Source organism: Blennius ocellaris (genome assembly GCF_963422515.1).
Source record: "Blennius ocellaris genome assembly, chromosome: 3".
Taxonomy (NCBI): Eukaryota; Metazoa; Chordata; class Actinopteri; order Blenniiformes; family Blenniidae; genus Blennius; species Blennius ocellaris.
In genome coordinates this window covers 21,196,846-21,218,974 of record NC_137652.1, presented here as the reverse complement: position 1 = coordinate 21,218,974, position 22,129 = coordinate 21,196,846, and the positions used below count along the sequence as shown (strand labels likewise).

The 22,129-nt window shown below is 41.4% G+C and overlaps 1 protein-coding gene across 1 annotated transcript; it reads right to left on the bottom strand.

The window, feature by feature from the left end:
- Positions 1-530: 530 nt before the first annotated feature.
- On the bottom strand, positions 531-21,748 carry col9a1a (collagen, type IX, alpha 1a). Its single transcript, XM_080494295.1, has 32 exons — positions 21,542-21,748; positions 20,833-20,907; positions 20,139-20,177; positions 19,979-20,041; positions 16,211-16,264; positions 16,049-16,084; positions 15,793-15,816; positions 14,002-14,055; positions 13,809-13,862; positions 13,550-13,582; positions 12,803-12,859; positions 12,654-12,707; positions 12,501-12,554; positions 12,320-12,373; positions 11,011-11,064; positions 10,885-10,938; positions 10,699-10,752; positions 9,995-10,048; positions 9,747-9,800; positions 9,612-9,656; positions 9,471-9,524; positions 9,305-9,358; positions 8,580-8,633; positions 6,197-6,268; positions 4,961-4,996; positions 4,834-4,878; positions 4,547-4,579; positions 4,324-4,470; positions 4,134-4,188; positions 2,624-2,812; positions 1,827-1,904; positions 531-1,240 (listed from the first exon to the last, which is right to left on the bottom strand). The coding sequence occupies exons 1-32, from the start codon at positions 21,614-21,616 to the stop codon at positions 1,035-1,037; spliced, it is 2,064 nt and encodes a 687-aa protein (XP_080350421.1). The 5' UTR covers positions 21,617-21,748; the 3' UTR covers positions 531-1,034.
- Between the last annotated feature and the right edge of the window lie 381 nt (positions 21,749-22,129).

Sequence of the window (22,129 nt, the reverse complement as noted above, 5' to 3'; positions counted from 1 at the left end):
AAAAGGTATAAAACTTTGCATCTCATTTACTTCCTGACCATTTTATCTCGTGGTCCGGAAGGAAAATGCAACTTTTACTATTTCCACACACAATGACAGTAAATTGTTTTAAGTTTGTGAGGTGAATGCGATAAAAGAAGAGAAACGATGAAACCTCATGTTCACTGTTTGAAGTTCAGCATTTCTACCGCTGAGTGATTCCGCTTCAAATTCTGTATGAGACCGATGGCACCGAAACCACATCTGCCTTCATCACTTCATCTTGTGCAGGGCGAGTGTCGCCAATTAACCTCGTGCTGGAGAAAACATACACAGGGAGAACATGCAAACTGGTATTTGAACCCACGACAGTCTCCCTGTGAGGCAAGAACGCTTAACCACTGCTCCACCATGTGGCCCCTTGAAAGTTTGACACCCAACAATTTATTTATATCAAAATAGTTCACATGTGAGCAAGTCTATAAATGCTCCTTTGGTTAAATGAATAATGGAGGTCAGTTCGTTTCGGGCCATACAAAACATGCAAGAGGTTATCAAAAGGTGTTTTTATTTCCTCCTTTGTACAAGTTGAAGGCGTCACGTGGAACCTTGATATAATAAATAAGTCATTTCACACGTCGGCCGCCGTGCGCTCACAGAATCAAACAGAAAGGAACAAACACGTGGACGTTATCCAGCGGTATAATTTGCTTATTGACACATTTACATAGCGATACAGAGACATTTGCCTTGGAGTGGCGGTCAAATCCTCACAAGTACAGGTTACTAATTCACTTGTACAGTACAGAGCAACACTGAGGTGAAAAGTCCAAAAGCTGCTGTTCATCGTCCACCTCAACGTCACGTCACAATCACAACGACGGCTTGAAGAGACGAGAACAATCTAGTTCCAATGAGAAATAAAAAAAAAACCCATACAAACCAAGTGAGAAAAGTCAAACCAGCACAGAGTTCTGCTTTTCTCCTTCAGTCTCTCAGTTTCCCTGCTGTGTCGGCTCCGGACCCCCCCCTACCCTCCCCTCCCCTCCTCCCCCTCACATCTCATTGGGGCCCTTCATACCGGAGTCCTTCGCCGAAACCGGCGACGCCACCATGGGCAGGACGCACTGCGACGGCTCGCAGTAACTGTTCAGACCCGGGGGGCCGGGAGGTCCAGGAACGCCCGCGGCACCGTGGACGCCGCGAGGGCCCCGCTCACCGTCACGGCCGTCTGAGCCGTAAGCCGGTCGACCCGACTGACCTGTGAGGAGAGAGGAACAAAACAAAAGAACGCGTTAAACACAGTCGACGTCGGTATTCAATGTTAACGCAAACAAAGATTAGAAAACTGTTTCAGGAGTGCACAATAACCATCAATTCTCCTAAATGTCTTGGTATGGTTACAATGTAGTATATAGGTGTTTGGTACTGTGTATATATGATGATGTAGTGTAGTATTGTGCATTGTCGAATAGAACAGTATAGTACACAGTAGTACAGTATGGTACACTATAGCATAGCACAGCACAGTATAGGTAAGGTAGTATAGTATATTATTGCACGGTACAGTATAATATGGTACAGTATGATGTAATATACTGTAGTGTAGTATAGTTTTGTATCGTGGTGTACTGTGGGGCATTGTAGTATAGTATGGCAAAGTATACAATAGTGTAATATATAGTCGTATAGTAATGTACAAAATATTATGGTTTAGTGTCGTTTGAGTATAAAATGGAAAGAGCTGCGTGTTGCAGGTTGATGGACAGACGCTGTCAGTGGACGCAAGTGTTTTGCTCCATCTGGAACATTGAGGGCGTTTCACCGCCAGACATCTTGTCCTGTACCTGGTAGACCGGGGGCACCGGGCTCTCCTTTGGATCCTCTCGTGGTGAGTCCCCTGTCCCCTCTGTCACCCTGGTCACCTGTGGAGAGGAGCGTCATTATCACCCAGAGGAAAACACTTTTAATTGAGTTCATCGCTGTGCCAAACTATATTTGGCGTGAGGGCCTGACATCTCATCGGCTGCTTCATTAGAGCGACGGCTCTCTGAGGAGGCGGTGGACCTCAGCGGCGTTAAACCAGGCCGGAGATATATATAGATATATATATATATAAAAAGAGTTCAGACAGAGGTCACTCATCTATAAACTCTTTGAAGGAGGCCAAGCCTTCTTTGAAAATAATCATCCAGCCCACTGCACATTGTACTGAGAGACTCTGACTGCAAATAGAACCCTTTTAGTTTGTTTATACCAAAGCGCCGCAGGGCGCCGTCAGATTACAGCGCAGAGCTCGGTGGCTGAGTGACGCAGCCGAAAAAAGATGCCCTTAAAGCTTTTTTGTCTCGCGGACTCTAAAACGAGTCTTTTAAATGTCCGGCATCCATCGCTTTTCTCATGAGAACACACATCGGCAGTTTTGTTGCTAATTCTGAGAAACGATTGTTCAATTTTGGTGAAGCCCGAAGATTCAATTTGAATTCATTCTCTGTGTTTGCATCAGATGGGGTTTTCATATGGTTTTGTGTTTTCTGACTCTCAATAAAGTAAATATGAAGCATCTCGTTTCAAAGTGCTTTAAACATTTCAGATCCGTCTGCTCACATTCATTCAATCACAGAATTCCCAGTCGGGATCTCACCTTTCAGTCCCTTGCGGCCCATCAGCCCCGGAGGACCCTTCAGTCCAGGCAGACCTCGTGATCCCGTGTGGCCGGGGAAGCCGTTCTCTCCGGAGGCACCTGGAGGTCCAGGGGGGCCGGGGGGCCCGGGAAGGCCGGCGATGCCTGAATCAGGCCGGCTGAGGCTGGCTGCGAGCTGGGCCAGCTGCTCTGTGATGCAGAATTTACAGTTACATGCAGTTACATGCAGTTACATGAGTCAGATGCTCAGATCATCCATGATGAACCACTAGAAGTCCTTCCTGAGGCGGTACCCTCAACACCAGGGAGGCAAACATCAGGCCCGTTGACCAAACCACCAAGCAAAATGAAAAAAAAAAAGTTTAAATCAAAACAGCTTTGATTGTTTTACACACATTTCTTAAGAGTAATAGACACAGAGCATTATTGATGATCACTGATGCTGCCATAAAAGCTACTGACCTAGTTGCTGTCCAACTAACCTTAAAGCCATACTGTTAGGGGGAGTTTGTTAAAACACCCAGAATGCAACAGCTGTAGGAGATGTTTTTTTTTTTTTTTGGGGGGGGGGGGGGGGGGGGGGGGGGCATTTCACTGTATTTTGCATTATGGCATTACTGGCATTATGTTGAGATTGTAGTCGTTTTCTGTACTAATTGTTAGGTTTGGTCAAAATATAGACCTTTTCATCATGTATGCTCTGCAATACAACAAAGAAACAACTTTAACGTTTAAATGAATGACGGGCTCAGCTTCTTTTTAAGGATGGGTGGAGTGCAGGACCTGGAATTGCTTAAAGTGGATCAGAAAACAATCATCTGTCCAAAGGTATTCTATGTATGTATGTATGTATGCTTCTACTACTGTTAAGAGTCCTTCATACAGTTATACCATTATACAGTGGGCAGATCAATGTTGTGTGCAGGGAAACTCCTTATTGCAGTTATCATGCCATTGGTGGCCTCTCTGTGACCTCCGAGACGTGGCTGGAGCTGTTTTTCTTCCATGCCAGAAGACGATAGAAGCCCATTCCTTCACTGATGGCGGCTGATGCAGTTGCAATCTAAGCTGGACTGGATCCAACCTAATCTGTGACTTCGCCTCTGCTCTCAGTGTTGTTTCCCTTAGCTTCCCACAGTACTTTGCGTTCAGCACGGGAAAATATCATTCATGACGACACAAGCGATCTTGATCCCGGTTACATTATGGGTGTTTATACAAACTCTCCCTGACAGCATGGCTTTGGGGCGAGTTTGGTAGCAACTCGGTAGCGAAATTTCATTGCAGATCTCAGCTCGGGTCTCAGTGTTGTGTTGTGTCACTACTCTTAAGGAATATGTTGGTTTTTTTTTTTTAAATCAGTGTTTTTGATGACATTTTTGGTGGTTTGTCCATATTGGAGCGGGTTTTGCCCACATGCCTCACGTTTTACACTTCTGCTGAAGAGTCCAATTTGTGACTTCACACTTGCTCTCTGCTGCTAATCCGTGAAGAGATGAAGAAAACTTACCTTGCATCACCCTCATGCAGACTTGTTTGATGTGTGTGTCTGTCGGTGACTTTCCCTGTGAAATGAGAGTTTTTAGTGTTCGGTTTGTCCTTGGTAGAAAATATGTGAAACATTTCATGTCCTGTGGTGAGACGAATAGCTTATTCTCCGTTATATGAACATGTGTGGGGTGAATGCTGCTGCTTCTCACCACTGGTCCCTGTCGTCCAGGCAGGCCCGGCACTCCCATATCACCCTGCATGCCTCGCGGTCCCGGCTGGCCCAACTTGCCTTCTTTCCCCGGCTGTCCTCGGCTGCCCTCAGCTCCTTTATTGCCCGTGTCTCCGGGAGGGCCTGTCTGAGATCAACCACAGCTCAACATGAACGAAATGCATATAAATACGGACAATGACGCAGTGTTCAGGAGAACTTACCGAACCTTTCTCTCCTGGTTCTCCCTCGTCTCCCTGAAATGGAAAAGTTGAGCAAATGCTTTCAGGTCTGAATAAAGCTGCACACTGTGATTCTGAAGATGAGATGCCACAGCCCAGACCAGTTCAGTTCAGAAGCTTCCAAAGAGAACCTTCAGGATCTGTGTGTTTCTCGAGGACACTCCGAGCTCCAAACAGGACTCGATGGGAGGCATGTTGAGATTCAAACCGTCAGCCTCCAGATCATTCACACCTCAATCCCCCTTCCTGTTCACGATGCGATCACTCACCAAATCTCCTCGGTCTCCGGCTGTGCCCTCATCTCCGGCCGACCCCTAAAATAAAGACCAGCCACTTAATCTGATCCAATCGAGCACTGTGATCTGTTTGTAACCGTAAATATTAAATTAAAATTACCTGTTCTCCCTTTGGACCGTCAAGACCAACTGCACCCTGAAAGAAACGCAACACTTGTAGATTATAAATCCTATTAATTTTCATATTTGGTCATATAAGAGGTGTAACATCCAGGGCATCAATAGCTTCAGTAGGCATTTGGGTAATTCAAGGTAAATAATGCAACAATATGAGCAAGGTGATAAACAACATTTTTAGAGACACTAAATATTCACAATACTAGTATATTAGTGCAAAAAGAAGAGTCAGACCTGGGTCTTTTGAATAGTCAACATCAAACAGCAACAGTGTAACGTTTTCTATGATAACCAGGTACATTACAGGTACTTCCTCCCTTAGCCACCAGGTGGCAGTGTTATTATCAGTTCTTGATCATTTCTTTCACAGAAGAAGTCAATTAAATATTCACACACCTGACAACCAAGCAGCCAACGACTATGATAATTTGAGACGTCATACAATTGTGTTTGTTAGATAAGTATGAAAGTGTGTGTGAGAGGTTGATTGCTTCCTGACAGAAACTTCTGGGCATCCATGTTTTTCCGAAATGTAACAATGTCAACACCCAACCTGAGGTGGCAGCCGCTTGAAGAGCGACACAGGAGTTCTGAGGAAGTCCTGAAGTTCTGAAGTTGTTCAAAGTAGACGTGCACAGTAACACATTTCTGGAATCTCAAGTTGCAAAGACAACCAACAGCACCAACTAGTGGCCTACATGAAATCTATATTTCAGCGTTCTTGCCGTTTCCAGGTCAACAAAGCTTGTTTTCAAAATATTGCAGCGCAAACGGACAACTTCTCTGAAATGAAATCACAAAAATAATGTTTTCATTTGAAGCACTGTTTTGTAACATCAGATGGTCTTCAGGGCTCCACCGCATTGGAAGACCCGTTTTACTGCCTGAGGCTCGAAGTGAGGGAACATCAGTGGGAACTGTTGTAATTTAACCTCAGAGCTCACAATCTGGATCCTCGCAGTGTTGAGGACATAAAGTCTTCTTTAGTGCAACAGTCACCTTCATATACATTCATGTGTGATGTCAACACTTGAGACTAGAAACCCAATGTTCAGACATGATGAGTGTGAAACATCCTTTAATCTCACGCTTGATGTGAATGAGAGATGTAGTAGTGGGATTTCTGAGGTCTGAGCCATCTCATTACACACTCATGTGACGTGTGTCTCAGGATTTCTGGGTTTTACTTGTATCGTGTCATTGAGGGTCTCTTTCTTACCCTGTCTCCCTTCTGGCCTCGATAACCAGCCGGGCCGGGAAGTCCTGGGAGGCCCGGATCCCCTTTACCTCCCTGTATAAACACAGACACACCAACTGTTAATATACAGAAATCAAATACACACATACACACACAGAATAACAGACTGTAGTGTGTGAAGCTGAGACTCTCCCCCCCCCCCACACCTGACGAAATATACAAATAAAAAAATACATCCAGCTTCACATCTCCTGAGCGGTGAGCGGACCCCCTCCTCAGATGTGTCAGGGTGTATTTGGGTACGCGGGGCATTCCTGGGGAACAGAGATTTCTTTCACGGCTTCTCAGCTTCTTTCCTGGCCTGAATCCCCCTGAGCCGCTGTAACAAGAGGCCATTCATGACCCTCAGCGCTGGATTAGAGACTTAACTGCAGGGACAGAAGTTCAGACTTTCATCTCTTTAATAAAAGCACCAAACATGACTCAATTTCCCAAGGGAAGGATGTCTGAGCAGCGCGTTGTGTTTGTCTTGGTAGATGATTCTCGTGTTGAATAATAATAAGAGAACGATGGTACAGAAATAAACAAAGGAGCCAATGAAGCGTAGACCAGTAGAGCGTCGACGGCGTATCAGTTCATTAACGAGTTCCTCTTGTCTGAGAATGAACTCTTTGGGTTTGACACTCTTGTCTCAAGCTGTTTGTTGGACTGGTGATGTTTCAGCTTGAAGCTTCAAACTTTCCTTCTCCAGTTTTTCACCACAAAAGATGTATTCAGTTCTATTTCTGTCCATTGATTCTGTGAAGCCAGATTCTTGAGAACTCTCCTGGTCCACTTTTTTTTTTTTTGGGGGGGGGGGTCTGTATCATATTTTGAATGTCCCCCCGCTTTTGACAAAAATGAATTCAATGTTGACTCAACTATTTTTAAGACATAAAAAAAATGTGATACTCCTTAAAATAAAGAGGGCTGTGTGTGTGTGTGTGTGTGTGTGTGTGTGTGTGTGTGTGTGTGTGTGTGTGTGTGTGTGTGTGTGTGTGTGTGTGTGTGTGTGTGTGTGTGTGTGTGTGTGTGTGTGTGTGTGTCCCCATGAATGTTTGGCAGCGCCCCCACCTGTTGGGAATCGCTGTATAAGGTGATGAGAGATATCTCAGATGCTGGGATGTGGGTGGTGCGTTTGCTCGGGCGTGGCACTGCTGGGGTGGGGTAATAAGCTGCGGTAATATTACCACCCTAAAGCACAGACCGCTTCCTTCACAACTGAATAGCTTCACAGTGGAAGAGTCCAGGAGCTGAACTGAGCTGCCTGCAATTCAAACACTGTTCAAAGATTTTAGAGCATCATAAAAAAAATTTAAAAAAATCCAAACTGTGAATGTCCATGAGTGTTCAGCAAACATTTCCTCTCCTAAAACTAAAAAAACCCAAACTTCTGAGATGTGTCACTGAAATTAAGATTCAAATTGTTATGAAACGTCTTTATTCAAACACCTGACATGTTGTCACTGCTCTGCTGTGACTGCTTGTGTGGTTCATGTGTGATTTGTCGCCTCTTTTCTTGTATCCTTGTTTCTCAGGTTGCAGGTTCTCTTCCCAGAGCCGCTCCATCCTGAGCCCCGGGCATCAGTCAGACGGTCACATTCTCTCACAGCTTTACCATTTTTTTAAGTTCTGCCCGACTGATTTCAACCTTCATCAAAGTCTCTTTCCCTTTTTTCACTGTCTCTCAGTCCAGATGAGGTCTTGCTTTCATTTCCCACAACAGCTGCAGAATAATCCTGTTGTTTGTCCTTCCAGGTTTAATGACTCACGCCAAAAACAAAAGCTGTAAACTCTGATATATTGATTTGCAGGAAGTCAAAGCTGCACGAAGCCTCGTGGTTATATGGGTGAAGAGATAAAAATGATTTCACTTCCCCAAGAGGACATTAAAGTTATCAATGATCTGGGTTTGTTCTTTATTTGGCCAATTTCTTCATTTCTTTCCATACTTTCACTTGGTTGGCTTGTAATCTTCCTTTACATCCTGTTTTCAAATCTACAAACAATAATTAAAGTAGTTCAGCTTCTGTGGTTGTTGAATAAGTATTTTATTGAGAGACTGAGAAGAAACAAGTGGATTTACTGAATTTTTATGTTTTGTTCCACTCCTTTTTAGATCCATTTGGATGCTGCTTTATGTATGATAACATTATATTATGACATCCTAATGATCCATTCCAAATACATTTTGGATTCAAATAACTGATTATTGGTCCTTCAAAGAGAACTCAATACATAACTTCCTTGACATGGATCATTGAAGCCGCTGCAGACCATTATTAATATGTTACATCACCTACAGCTGTCCGGAGCTTTAATTTTTGTTTATAAAATATGCAATAGACTTCATGTGAGCCCTTACCCGAGCTCCTGGTGGTCCTGGAGGTCCGTCATGTCCTCGCTCGCCTCGTGAGCCCTGAAAAAAGATCAAATAAGATCAGAATGGATCCAATAAAATTCACGTTTTATTGTTTTTTATTCTTTCTTCATCTTGATAGAATTTCTGACATAATTATACATCTGTAATTCCAACAACAACAAGATGATGTGTATTATTACTGACATTAGACACACATTAATCTCCACATTTAGCCTGTATAGGCTTTACAAATGACCTGCAACAGTCTTTAGAGAATATGTGACCTCACAGGCATGACATATTCTATCAATATTTTATCAAATGTGTTCTTTGGTAATCTGATCTAAAAAAAATAACTTTTTTTTTTTCCATAACATAGATCTCTTTACTGTATTTTTTATTAAGTCTTCCTTTGTTTGTAGTCCCAGTTTAAGCCTTCTTACAGAAGGCTTATATTTTAAGAAGATGCTCAGCTGTTTTAAAAGCGACTGTAGTTCAGAGAAACACATTCATAAATGTGAAATTGATTGGCTGAATGGAGTAAAGGGGAAAATCCCGACAAGCTGAGCTCTACAAGTTCTGACTGCAGTTTTTTTGTTTTGTTTTTCATCCTGCTACGATCAGGTTTTATTATCTGATATGATCTTTAATGAACTGAGCTCATCAGAAAGAAAAAAAAAAACAATTTAGATCAGCTCTCAATAGTCTTTGGAATTTGAGAAACTCACCGGTCCTCCTCTGGGTCCGACTGAGCCCACCTCTCCCTGCTCGCCGCGCTCCCCCTGGAAGACAAACCGTCAGACCCTCGGCCAGATGAAACGTGCTGCAGGAGCATCGCTAATGTTCATACATTCAGCGAGGCTCTTCTGGCACCAGCTTTGTTTTTGAACTCACTTGTTTTCCCGGAGAGCCCATCAGCCCCACGACCCCGGGATCCCCCGTGATACCCTGATCGCAGACAAGGGAGCAGGTCGGTTTGGTTTGGTTAGACAGTTTAAACGCGTGGACTAAAAGAAGATCTGCAGGTCATTTTACCTTCACACCGCCGTGCCCCTTTTGGCCAAAAGACCCTGGCAAACCCTGCGTGGAGGAAACATCAACATTTCAGATGAGACAAAGCGGCCGGTTTGGTCTGTTTTTGATTCAGAGTCAGAGTGTGGCGTCTCTTACAGGAAGACCCTGAGGACCTGCGTCTCCCGGAGCCCCATGTTTTCCTGGGAGACCCTGAAAAGATGAAAAAAAAAAAGATCTTTACAAAGGCAAAGAGAATTGCTCTTTGTTGATGAAACGTCTTTATTCAAACATTTGGCATGTTGTCGCTGTCGTTCTTCACACAAGCAGACTTCTCACATCGTTTTGTTGTTGTTGTTGTTGTTGTCACAGTGGGAAAAAAAATTATGAAAACAGACAGTTGTTACCTTGGAGGCCGGCAGCCCTGGAATCCCCTCACGACCGTCCGGACCGGCCAGGCCCTGATGAGAGAACACGTTCAACAACCTGGATCTACTGTACTGCTTCATCCAACTCAGCTCACATCAGTTCAGTCAAAACACACAATCACACATACGAGCGGTTTAGAGTTTCCAATTTCACTCATATGTTTGACTTTGGCAGGAGAACATTCAAACCCCCAATACTGCTGTTGGCCACATACAAGACGCAGTGGAATACAAACGTTGCATCGTTTGCCCATTCTCGGTGTACATATATGACCTCAAAGAATTTTAAATAGAGTAGATATACACAACATTTATCACCCACAATGGAATGAAATGAAAAAAACGGGAATATGCACCAAGTGCATGATCAAAAATAGAATAACAATGCAGAATATAGTAAAGAAAAACGGAGCAACAAGATTTTTAAAATTGACGTTAAAAAAAACCCAGAACGAGATAAAATTAAAGGCCAAGTGGTGAAACAGCAGCCTTTAGCATCTTAACTCTGAATGAGACGCAGCATTCATTGTGAAAGACGGTAAAATATGAGGCAAGACTGAATCATGAATGATGATCAAACAGTAAATATATGTGCAGGAGATGGGAGGATGATGTGATGAGAGAAGAGATGGATGGAGCAAAGTGAGTGTTGTTTAGCTTTATTAAGATCACGTGATACTCACAGGTTCTCCTTTTGGACCTGGAACTCCTCTGATTCCCTGCGGACCTCGTTCCCCCTGAAACACAGAAACACATACAGATTAATTGAAAGTATTTAATCTGACAATTTTTTTATTTTTTTTAATCTCAGTTTTTTCTAAACCTGTATTTCCAGGATGGATGTTTCTGTATGTGGGGTCTGATCTTACCGACACTCCCGCAGGTCCGTTCTCACCGATTGCTCCTCTCTGACCTGCATCTCCCTGAAACAAACCTCAGTTGTTACCAACATTTTGTGAAAATATCAAAGAGATCTGAAGGAGACTTCTACTGACTGGAGATCCCTGGATTCCCAGCGGTCCCAAATCGCCGGGCTTTCCGCGTGGCCCCTGTTCGAGCAGACAAAAATAGAAATAAATAATGTCAAAGACATTTAAGAAAAGCTGAAAGTATTTCCAAAAGGATAATTGAAGACTTCCAGACATTACAGTCAGTTTAGATAAACATCCTCATCTGCCATTTTTATACAATACACTCATTTAACAGCATTAAAATGAGCAAAAATACCTCAATTTCTAATTTGGAAATTATCTAAATGTTCATACTGCATTTCAGTTCATGACTTTAAAAAAGGTGAATCATATTGGTAACTTGAAGCATTGGCTGTGCCTTTGTAAATGGATATACTGTAACTTCCACTCTTTTTTCATGTATATTTTAATCAATGGCGTTACAAAAACGTAAAAGCATTACTGAACTCGATGACGTCAAATTTATCTTGAAATTTTAAGCCCTGTTACACGACGACGTTTCAATTGAGAAGGCATTGTTTTGGAGTTTTCGTTTCAGAAAAGCTTTGTATTTACATGGCAACATTGAAACAGCGGAATAATTGAAAATGATGCAGTTTCCATGTTAGGCCACTAGTGGGTGCTGTTGTTTGTATGTTTGTTGCGTGCAAGGAATAATACACTATAAAAATGAACAATGGGAGTACATGAACATTTGTACGGACAAATCAAAGGTTATCAAAGTGGTGAGTTTCTCTGTGGAAACTTTAAAAGTTCAATGCCTTGCAACCAAAACAAAAAAAATGGTCATAACTCAGACATTGCGCAATAAACTTCACACGTTGTCTCCTCTTTCCTGTCATGATCTACTTCCCTCATTATTTGAATGACAAATCAATAATTATACAGGCAGTAGGATTTATCAGACAGCTTGTGAAGTGTCTCTTTCTACTGATTCTGGGTGTCTTAGATATCCATAATGTTTGTGTGTCATTTGTCAACTAGTTCTGACTGTCTAATAGACGTACGCACACAGAGCAAGAGCAGTTTCAAAAAGATCCTACCTGGGGCCATTTTCGAAATGCCGGCGCACCACTGTCACGTAAGCAGACAACTAAACCACTACCAAAGTTTTGCGTTTTCACTTGAAAACATCCTCCTGTAAAGGCAGTCTGACAAGCTTTCAAATATGAGTAAATATGAATTCTTCAGATTAGATCAGATTAATTTCGGGGGTGTCAAACACAAAATTTGGTTGAATGACTCTATTTAATGCATTTTAAAGTGAGGCGATATCATAGTCACTGACGAATCTGACCACAGTTGAGCTGTAACCTCATGCAGGGCGTCTCACCCTGTCGCCTTTGGCTCCGTTTATTCCCGGGAGGCCTCTTGGTCCACCGGGGCCCTAGAATCACTCAGCAGACAGTGGTAGGTAGCGTTAATATGTTTCACTGGCTGCAGTCAGTTTCTACGTGGATGACTTCTTTTAATGCGGTAACATCCAGTTTTGAGAGAACGGTGGAATATTTTACTGGTAGTCCTTGAGCTCCGACATCACCAGGCGCTCCTTGGTCTCCCTCATCACCCTGAATCCAAACATAACACAGGTTTTTTTGTTTTCACAGTGGATATTTAGCTTTATTTTTTAGATTTTAGTTTGTTTTCCGTCTTTGTAATGAGCTCACCTTGTGTCCTTGTCGTCCAGGTTCACCCGATTCACCTTTAACTCCTTTATGACCCTACATTTAAACATTGAATGTTAAAAACCTTTAAACAGAAACAATTAAACATTGTGGAAACTGCAAATCAATGAATTTATGTCAAATTCACTCACTTTCATCCCAGGGTGTCCAGCGTGTCCATTCAGACCAGAAGGGCAGGCGTTGGGACACTGAAAAACACAACAGCCTATTTGAGGTCATGGAAAAGCCCCGCCACCAGGGGGCTCCACTGACATTGACCCCCCCCTGACCAGTGGGTTACAAAAAATCAATAAACACATACATACATAATACACATAAATCATAATCACATGAACAATAAACACCTGTGGTTGTTTACAAGTGACGGTGCTTCAAAGCAAATATTCACGTCAGAGAACGTGATTTTTATGGTGTTTGCGTGTGGATGCAATAATGTTGTGTTTCTCGTCTTAAAACACTGGACTCACATATATATAAACACCTTATAGAAGAATCATTTATTATGATTTGAAATATAAGAAGTATTGAAAATAAGATTGAACTGGGGGTGTTTTTGTTTTTTTAATCTGTGCAGATAATTCCTATAAATTGATCTGATTAAATCTATGCCTTTAAGCCTGAGCACTAATTGTGCAACCCCACTGTCAGTGTTAATTACAAATAAAACACAATTTAATGTTTTCCCAAGTTTTGAAAAATGTATCCCAAATCCAAGTTATTTAAATCCCTCGGTCTCGCCATTTTATATTGGTTTTCTTTGGTTAAAGGGTTGAAGGATCATTTAATTCTCCTTCAATTCATATTCTGCATAACATCTCAATTTAAATGAAAAAAACAAACAAAACAACAACAACACAGGAGCAAACTAATCTACTTACCAGGTCCTCGCCTTGATAAACAGCTGGAGGCCCCTGAAAGGAAAGAAAGTCAATATTTTAAACTGAACTTATATCGATTTAAAACTATGAAGACATTGCACAATGTTTTCAGGCCTGAAGAAATGATGAACCAATGAATTATAGACTAATTTCTTATCAAAGTCTGTCGAAACTGCTGCTCCCTCTTTAACCTTTGGCATGAATCTCTCCCTCATGTCATCAGTTCTACGTGGCTTCAAGCCGAAGACGTGACATTTACCCGAGGACCGGCAGCACCGGGCAGACCGACTTGACCTCTTCTGCCTCTCACTCCCTGTGAAACAGCAAAGATTTTCACTCTTAAGAGGGCGACATCAGCATGCTTCTATGCTTCTACGGAAGCAATAATTCATGAGCAACATCAAAGTCAGTGGATTTAAATCATTGATGAAGAGCAGCGGTGACAAACTCACCAGGGGTCCGACTTTTCCCAGCTCCCCCGGCAGCCCGTCAGTACCTGGAATACCCTGTGAAGACGCAGCAAGGCAACATGTGCTACAGATACGTGCTCCAAAAATCATTTCAATTACATTTTTTTTATGTTTGTATTTCCTGGTCAAACAGATGAAACGTGAGGCAAGGCAGCTACAAGCTGAGCCTCACTGCACCTCCGTGGTTCATACTGTTCATGTAGCTCTTTTAACTTCGGCTCGTGTTTTTAATGCAGACGAAGTCACTTCCTGTGACCAGTGGGATAACTGTGCCATGACTGTTCATAATATCACGAAAGGTTTATTGTCTACAATTCCACATTGAGTGCTCAAAACAGTTGAATCGATTGGTGGGGGGAAAAAAGCTTCTTTTTAACTGTTGATGTTCTGCAGTCAGACGATTATTCAAACTGAAATATGTGGTCTAAACAAGACCAATACTTTAATTCAACCGCAAAATTAATTTGTAATACAAGCAATCGTCAATTTGGGTTATTTGTATGGGGAGAGAGGTGTTTGCTTTGTTTGAAAGAAGCTGAGCTAAAAACATCAAAAAGTTAAGCAAATTCAAAAAGACATTTCCAGCTTTAAGAAACTGGGTCATAATGGCTTAAAGTACCAGCGGATCAAAGGATTAGTCACTGTAGATGTTGTCAACATGAAATAAATGCAATAACATATATTTATTATTCATCAAATGGACGTCTGTGTTTCCACCACATCCCTCATACTCAAATAGATAAACGGTCACTTCAAAAATGACATAATTCACACTGAAACTGAGGATTTCAACAATATTCTAACAAATGTAACATTTATCAAGGTTTTATTTAATTTTTTGGTTTTACTTTTCCCGATTTGTCATTCCCTTCAAGCTTCTGGTTTCATTTTGTGCATCGATATCCAGGAATGTTTCTGTGCACTGCACTTGTATTTGTCGCAGTAGATTTTCAGTCCCACACTCGCATGTGCACCAGCTTATTTCCACTTTTTCTACTCTTGATTGTTTCAGCTATGTCTGGTTCTCATTTCATCTCCTCATGTACATAATTATTTGTTTTTAATTCCTCTACATTTGTTTTGGGCTCATCTTCCTTCAAAAAGCCTTACGTTTTAGCTACATTTACATCTTTTGAACCCGACAGTTGCCATGACAATGAGTATAAATATGTTTGTTTTGCTGGCTGTTTATTAGATTTTGGGAACAAAAATGTACTTTTTGTTACATTAAAAAAAAGCATGTTACATCCTAGGATTTACAGTTCTTCTGCCCTCTGCTCCCGTAATCTAATTGTCCACCCTGTGTTTCCTCAATTATCATTATTTTTAAGAAACTTTCCACTGCTACATGTAGTAGAAGAAGAAATAAAACTAAATGATGTGGACATGAAGTGTTGGACTGGATTTTTAATTAGTTTGATTTCATTTTGAGGATATTTCAGTTTGTTTTTCACTTTACAAACTGAAACAAATGTCAAAATTAAAATTCTGAAATCTTCTAAAAGCTTAATGCGTAATCTATCCACGTTCCCCCATCTTCTGCTCCACAGCTTTGATTGTTTCAACACATTCTATTGTGATCCTGTTCTAAGTATTAGCGACTTTACAGACCGTAATACACATACTGTACAAGTCCAGGTACATACCTCTCCTAACTTGAATGAATATTCAAGTTTAATTTTCACAACCCAGATAGCCTGTCAATATGTTAGCGTCAAATAAAACCACAGAAATGTTAGTTCACTGATCAGACATTGTGTTAAAAATACTCACATCCAGCCCGTCAGGTCCGACACCCTGTAAAAAAGTCAGATATTCAGCAGGTTCAACTGAGTCTCATCAATAATAGCACTCAATCTCTGTAAAAATGATTTTCCTTTTGTAGATTTTAATTTTTTTAGTAAGAGACGCAACGTTTAAGAAGGTATTTTCGGTGCAGGGTTTTTAAATCAAAGTGTAATGCTTGATACATCAGTGGGATATTAATAATGAATATATAAATACACAGAAAGTGTGCATTTGCTCTCACAGGCTCTCCAGCAGGCCCACGAGCTCCAGGTTCCCCCTGAAAACACATATAATCATTACAGTTAATTAATTTTGTCAGAGAAGTCCATTTAAATCCGGCAGAAATTCTTCAATCTATGAAAATAACAAAACGTTTTCTAAAATGTTTTAATGACAGACTTACTTTTGTCCCAACAGGTCCGACTGGTCCGGCCTCACCGGGAGGCCCAACAGGTCCCTGGAGAGACACACAAAGTCCAGGAAACATCACAGGAAGGTTTTTTGTTGTTGTTGTTGTTTTTTTCCTAAAGCATGGTTTTATCATAAAGCTTCAAATTTAAATTTCTGTTACAGTTGTCACCAATTAGCTAACGCCAGATGTAACTGTAACTGTAAGGCGAACTGTTACAGTTTTTCATGTTATACTGAATTTATTCAGTATATTAGTAATCTTTTTATCTCTCTCTGGGAGGGCCAAACACACACACAATGGAAAATATGATTATCCTGTTCGGGCATATATTCACGAAAAGTGGAGCAAGTGAGGGAGATGACAGACTTTAAACCATATAAACCATACAATTGACGCTCGGTTCTATTTTCCATGGAAGATTCTTCACCAAAATACAAACATGACACCGTATAATGATCCAGCACCCGAAAACAATGGCCTCAAAATTAAACCTCACTGGTAATCTCACGGTAAAGACATAGTAAATAGATCTTCACATATCAACCATAACAATGGAGGAATCATTGGGCTGTTTTTGCTGCTTTTCTTTTTCAGTACAGTGTGTCTCCAACAACATGCATACCCTCATCTGGATCACGTGTGGAGACACTTTTTTTTTTTCCTTCCATACAGAGACTGAGTGAACCAAAGTGACAAACAACTTCTGTGATTGCATCTGTGGGTGGCTGTATTATATAAACACAGCACCAACTAGTGGCCCGACATGCAAACGGCAGTGTTTTCAGCATTTCTAGCCTTATTCACGTGAATGATCATTTTCAAAGTGTTTAAATCTGAATGGAAATCTTTTCTGAGATGAAAATGCAAAAACCCTGCTGTTTCCAGTCACTTGAGTTGCAGCCTTGAAACAATTCAAAGCAAACTATGTTAGCATGTAGATGTCATTCATTTGACCCCCTGTACCAATAACACAAGAGCTTATTTTCATTAAACTTAACACAGAAATCTAACACAATTCCATAACATCTCAGCTCAGAAAAAAAATCCATTGTGTTGTAACTGATTATCTATGAATAAAAGGGAAATTAGCTTTATTATACCATTTTATCAGTCAATAATTATGAACATTAACTCCTTCCTGTTAAATTTATCGTCACTCCGAGGTAACAAACATGTGGCCGGTGGTTTTGTGCACAATGGAAGTTTAAAAAATGAGTCGGGTGCCTTTAAGCCAATGCTTGACCAGGGTGGGAAACTAATATTCCCAAAGAGCCACATGGAAAGTTAGCACTACTTATTGAGACTTAAATTGACTTGAGTTGTGAATAAAATCTATATTTTTCTTAATTAATTGTCTTTTGTTCCACTGTGAAACACCAATTTTGAGGTAACGAGACTGAAAAATGTGATCATTTTAGATATAATAAAGCCAATAATGACAGTAATTTTCATTTGTAGAGGATTTCCCAGTAGAGTAACAGGACCATGTGTTGCCCTCAGGACTTATGATGCCCCCGGTCTGTGCTGGATGGTCCAATCCTGCCAATACATGATCACCTTGCAAAATGAACAGAAGATGGGAGAAATTCTTCCATCTCTCCCTGAGACTAATATTGAAGTACTGGAAACAATCCCAGCCAACGATAGACGAAGACTGAGTACGACCTGCAAACTCTCGCCTACCGACAATTCAGTGGTCACCAAATAATCTCAAATGCATGTTTTGGGGCCGTTGAAGGAAAACCAAGAGAGATTGTGCAAACCCATATGGAAGCATGAGTCGTATTCAGTAGTAAAAAAACTAGAAAACCTTACTGCAGAGGAAATAACATTATCATGAACGTCCATTGTTAATATGTCAACCGGAGGGCTCGGAGGGATGTAACACAAAGACAGCAGATGGCAGCAGTCAGAGCTCGCTTCCTTATATTGTTGGAACAATAATATTAACAATCCATACCATGGGATTTACGTACATTTGTCAGAAAAGACTGCTGAAGGCTGCAGATATTGGGAAACGGGCTTTAACCAACATTAGGCCCCATTTACCTGAAAACCTTTCGGGTGAAAATGTACAGCTTGTTTGACTTTTTGTTTCAGAAAAGTTCTGCGTTTAACATGGCAACATTTTGAAAATGATACATGGAAACAGCAGAAACATTTGAAAACCATGTCGACAGCATGTTTAGCCAGTAGTGAGTGCTGTTTTCCTAGTGAAACCACACACAAGCAGAGAATAAGCTGCAAACATAAACAATGGGAGAACACAGACATTTGCATGGATAGACGACGGCGTTATGACATGTGACTCTCTACGAGAAAAACGACCAAATCCCAAAAGAATATGAACTGGGAGTCATGACACTTATGGTCCAGCTACTGAGCATGTGCACAACTACTAGTTAGTATGACTGTGGTATGAATGCACGATATCAATGTGTCAGAAAAGTTCAGTTTTCCCCCGTTTCCATAGGAGTTGGGGGTATTTTCAAAATGTTGCGTTTTCAGACTGTTGTCGTCGTGGAAACGGACTGTAAACACAATGAAAGTTTTGCGTTTTCAACTGAAACTGTTGTAATGTGTAAACAGGGCCTTGAACTGCAGGGATTTCCAGATTGTGTTAATTAAATGTGGATATATTCAGATTGCACTCTATATGCAATTGTGATCCTCAGGATGACTCATTTGGATGATTCTCTCTTTTCTTTCATTTTTTTTTATTCTGTTTCCTTCTCTTTTTTTCATTTAATTATTTTTGTAGATGATATAAATAAATATTCTATATGAATAAAATATAATTTAAAAAAAAGAAAGTTATTTGACCATCTTTGCTCTACTGCAACCTCACTGAGATCAAACTTTTCAGTTTGGGATTCGTGAAGCGGCACTGAGCCAAGCTCAGCTTCACCTGCTTCCACTCTGAGAGCGAAACGTTGGAGCTCACCTCCTGACAGCCATCAAACTGGAGCACGTAGATGAGATTATCTGTAAATCTCAAGTCCAGCGACCCTCAGTCTGCTTCCAACAGCTGGGAGCTCAACCGGCATGGGAAAAGGTTTCGAGAGCATGTGGAAATGGGGGGGAATGTGATTGATTATATTAATGTATTAAAGCTGCTCAAGAGGGAAGGAATTAAAAAAAAAAAAAAAAAAATCCATTTGCAGACTTTTTCTCAGAGACCACCAGAGCTCCGTGTTTCTCAGATCGAGTTCCTCAGGTCTCACTTTACTTCTTCTTCAACGCATCAAGACGTAATCGTACAAAGCCTTTGCTCCCGTCATTTAAATTCTCACAGTTTCAATCCACACGAGTCTCTGAATCTGGCCGCCTGTTCTCGGAGCGCCAGAGCGCACGGCGAACACACTGCTGCCATTCTGCACCGCCTTTCCCAGCATACACTTCTCTCCTGTCAGCCATCTCTGGGCAGCACAAAAAGACCCCTGTTCATGTCAGGAAGCCTTTCTAAACGCTCCCCTAAATAGGCAGATTGGTTTATTCAAGGTTTTTTTTTTTTTTTAACCTCAACATTTCTGCTCCCTTCAAGGCCAAAACAAACTGCTCACACAGCAGCAGACCTGAATATCTCAAGTCATCCAGAGATTCAATACATCCTCTTACTGCCGAGCTCAAAACCAATCAGCGCGCAGATTTAAACTTGACAGAGGCTTTTGTTATTTCTTTAAACACCTTGTGGAATGGACACTCATCCGGCTGTGATCCGCAGCTTTTCAATCAGATGTGAAGACAAAGTTTACTTACATCTGCGCCTGGAAGTCCTGCGGCTCCAGAAAGTCCGTCTTTGCCTTTATCTCCATCGGGGCCCTGCAAACAGACGACTCGACCGCTGCCGTCAATAAATCCCGAAACGAGCTTAAAATATCAGCTTCTGCATGTGGGAGTGATACTGAAGGAGACTTACTGGACCGCCAGTCGCTGTGGAGTCTTCTCCTCTGTCCCCCTGAAATATAAGTCAAGTATAAATTGTGGATATCAAACATGTCTAGAAATGAAGGGGTTCAGTTCATATTGACACTGAAAATCTCATCCGTGGGAATTAGTGTGGATGGAGAACAAATTTGAACAGATACAATATAATATCTCTCTAGTTATTTGTTTTTTTCTCAGTTTTTGTTCTTTTACTTATTCTTAGCTTCATTTATAACCTATAAAAATGGTAACAAAACATAACCAGGTTTATCCAATGAGCGTTTTGGGGTGTTTTTTAGTAAATACAGCCTAATAAATATTTTACATAAACAAAAGATTTTCTGGTTTTCAACCCATTTTATCATCGATGAGTCTTCATGTTGCGATAATAACTCTAAACCTTCTAGGAAAAGTGTTTTGTTTCAATAATTTGTGGTTTCCAATCATCTGTCTCATTGATCTTAATATGTTCTGCTTTACTGTCAAACATAAGCTCGTTCATTATTCTGCTCATAGACTTAAACGTGTGCGGCCCTTCAGGAGTCGTGTTATTTCAGCGGAACATCACAGTTTACACAGTTGCTGTTTGGCTCCACTGTTCATTGAGCCGATTAACCCACAAACAAGCAGGACACACACACACACACACACACACACACACACACACACTAGAAATGCAGACTCACGTCAATGCCATCCACTCCGGGCACACCAGCTACCCCCGGCGGCCCCGGGGGGCCTCTGGGACCCACCGGGCCCCTCTGTAAAATAAACACACACAAAAAAAAAAGCACTTTTTTTTTCTTCTCCATTTCTAAATCTCATCCCGGCCTGCCGGTGCTGGCTCACACAGACTTCCATTGTGTGCGAGATGTGAGGGGAAAGGTCATGAAACCAAACCTGCTTCACCTATTACAGTCCCATTATCCTGCCTAAGTAACTGCATGTGTTCAGATTACTGCTGGTGTCTGGACCTTACTATTATTCATCATGACGACTCATCTGGCTTTCTCAATCAAGTTTGAGTGTAAATTATACCGTTTCTGAGGAAAACCTGTACATTCTGTTGAGAAAAACCACAGACATCCTGAAATACAGGAGTTGTTACGAGGATTCTGCTCCTTCAGTGAAGAAAAAGCTCAATTACTTTACAGATTGATACCGCATGTAGTACACACTATAGGTTATATAAAGGAAATAGAGTGAAAATAGTAAATAATAGATAAAGTCTGCAATTTTCTTTAACTTTCCACACTGGTTAATGCTTCGAAAAAATTAGTTAAAGCCCGATAGACGTTTGTTCATCCTCTGTGAGCAGGAAGTAGACTGGACGTGAGCATCTATAATAAAGAACAAGCATTTCAAATGTAAAAGAAAAGAAGGTCCATCGCTCACCTGAGCTGAACAAATGAGCACAACATGCAGTAGAAGCACCAGCAGAGACTCCCGACAGATCCTGGACACAGCCATGGTCCTCCCGCAGGCCCAGGAAGACGACGAGCTGTCGCTTTACTCCCAGATTAAGACGAGAAGAGAAGAAGGTCCACCTGTCAGCGTCCCCACTGCCTGCTGGAAGGGGAGGATGTCAGGAAGTCCTGGATCTGTGCAGAGGCTCAGGCTGCAGGAGGAGGGCTTCTCCAAAGCGTAGGGTGGGGTGTACTTTGCTTTGCTTTGAGGGGTTTAAGACCTGTGGAGGTGAATACAGAAACAAAACTGTTTCAATCTTACTGGGTTTGACTTCTTTCATGTATGTGGCATAAAACACAGCACAATTCTAGAAAATGAGATCTGTTGTATATATATATATATATATATTAAATTACATTTAAATTATATAGGTAATAACCTCACTGGAATAGTTAGTGCTCTCTGAGAAGGTCATGGGTACTGGCCAGGTCTTTATGTGTGAAGTTTGCATGTTCTGGTAAGAAGACCTGTATGTCATGCTTCTGTCATGAAGAGCCGTGAAATTGAAGAGTAACC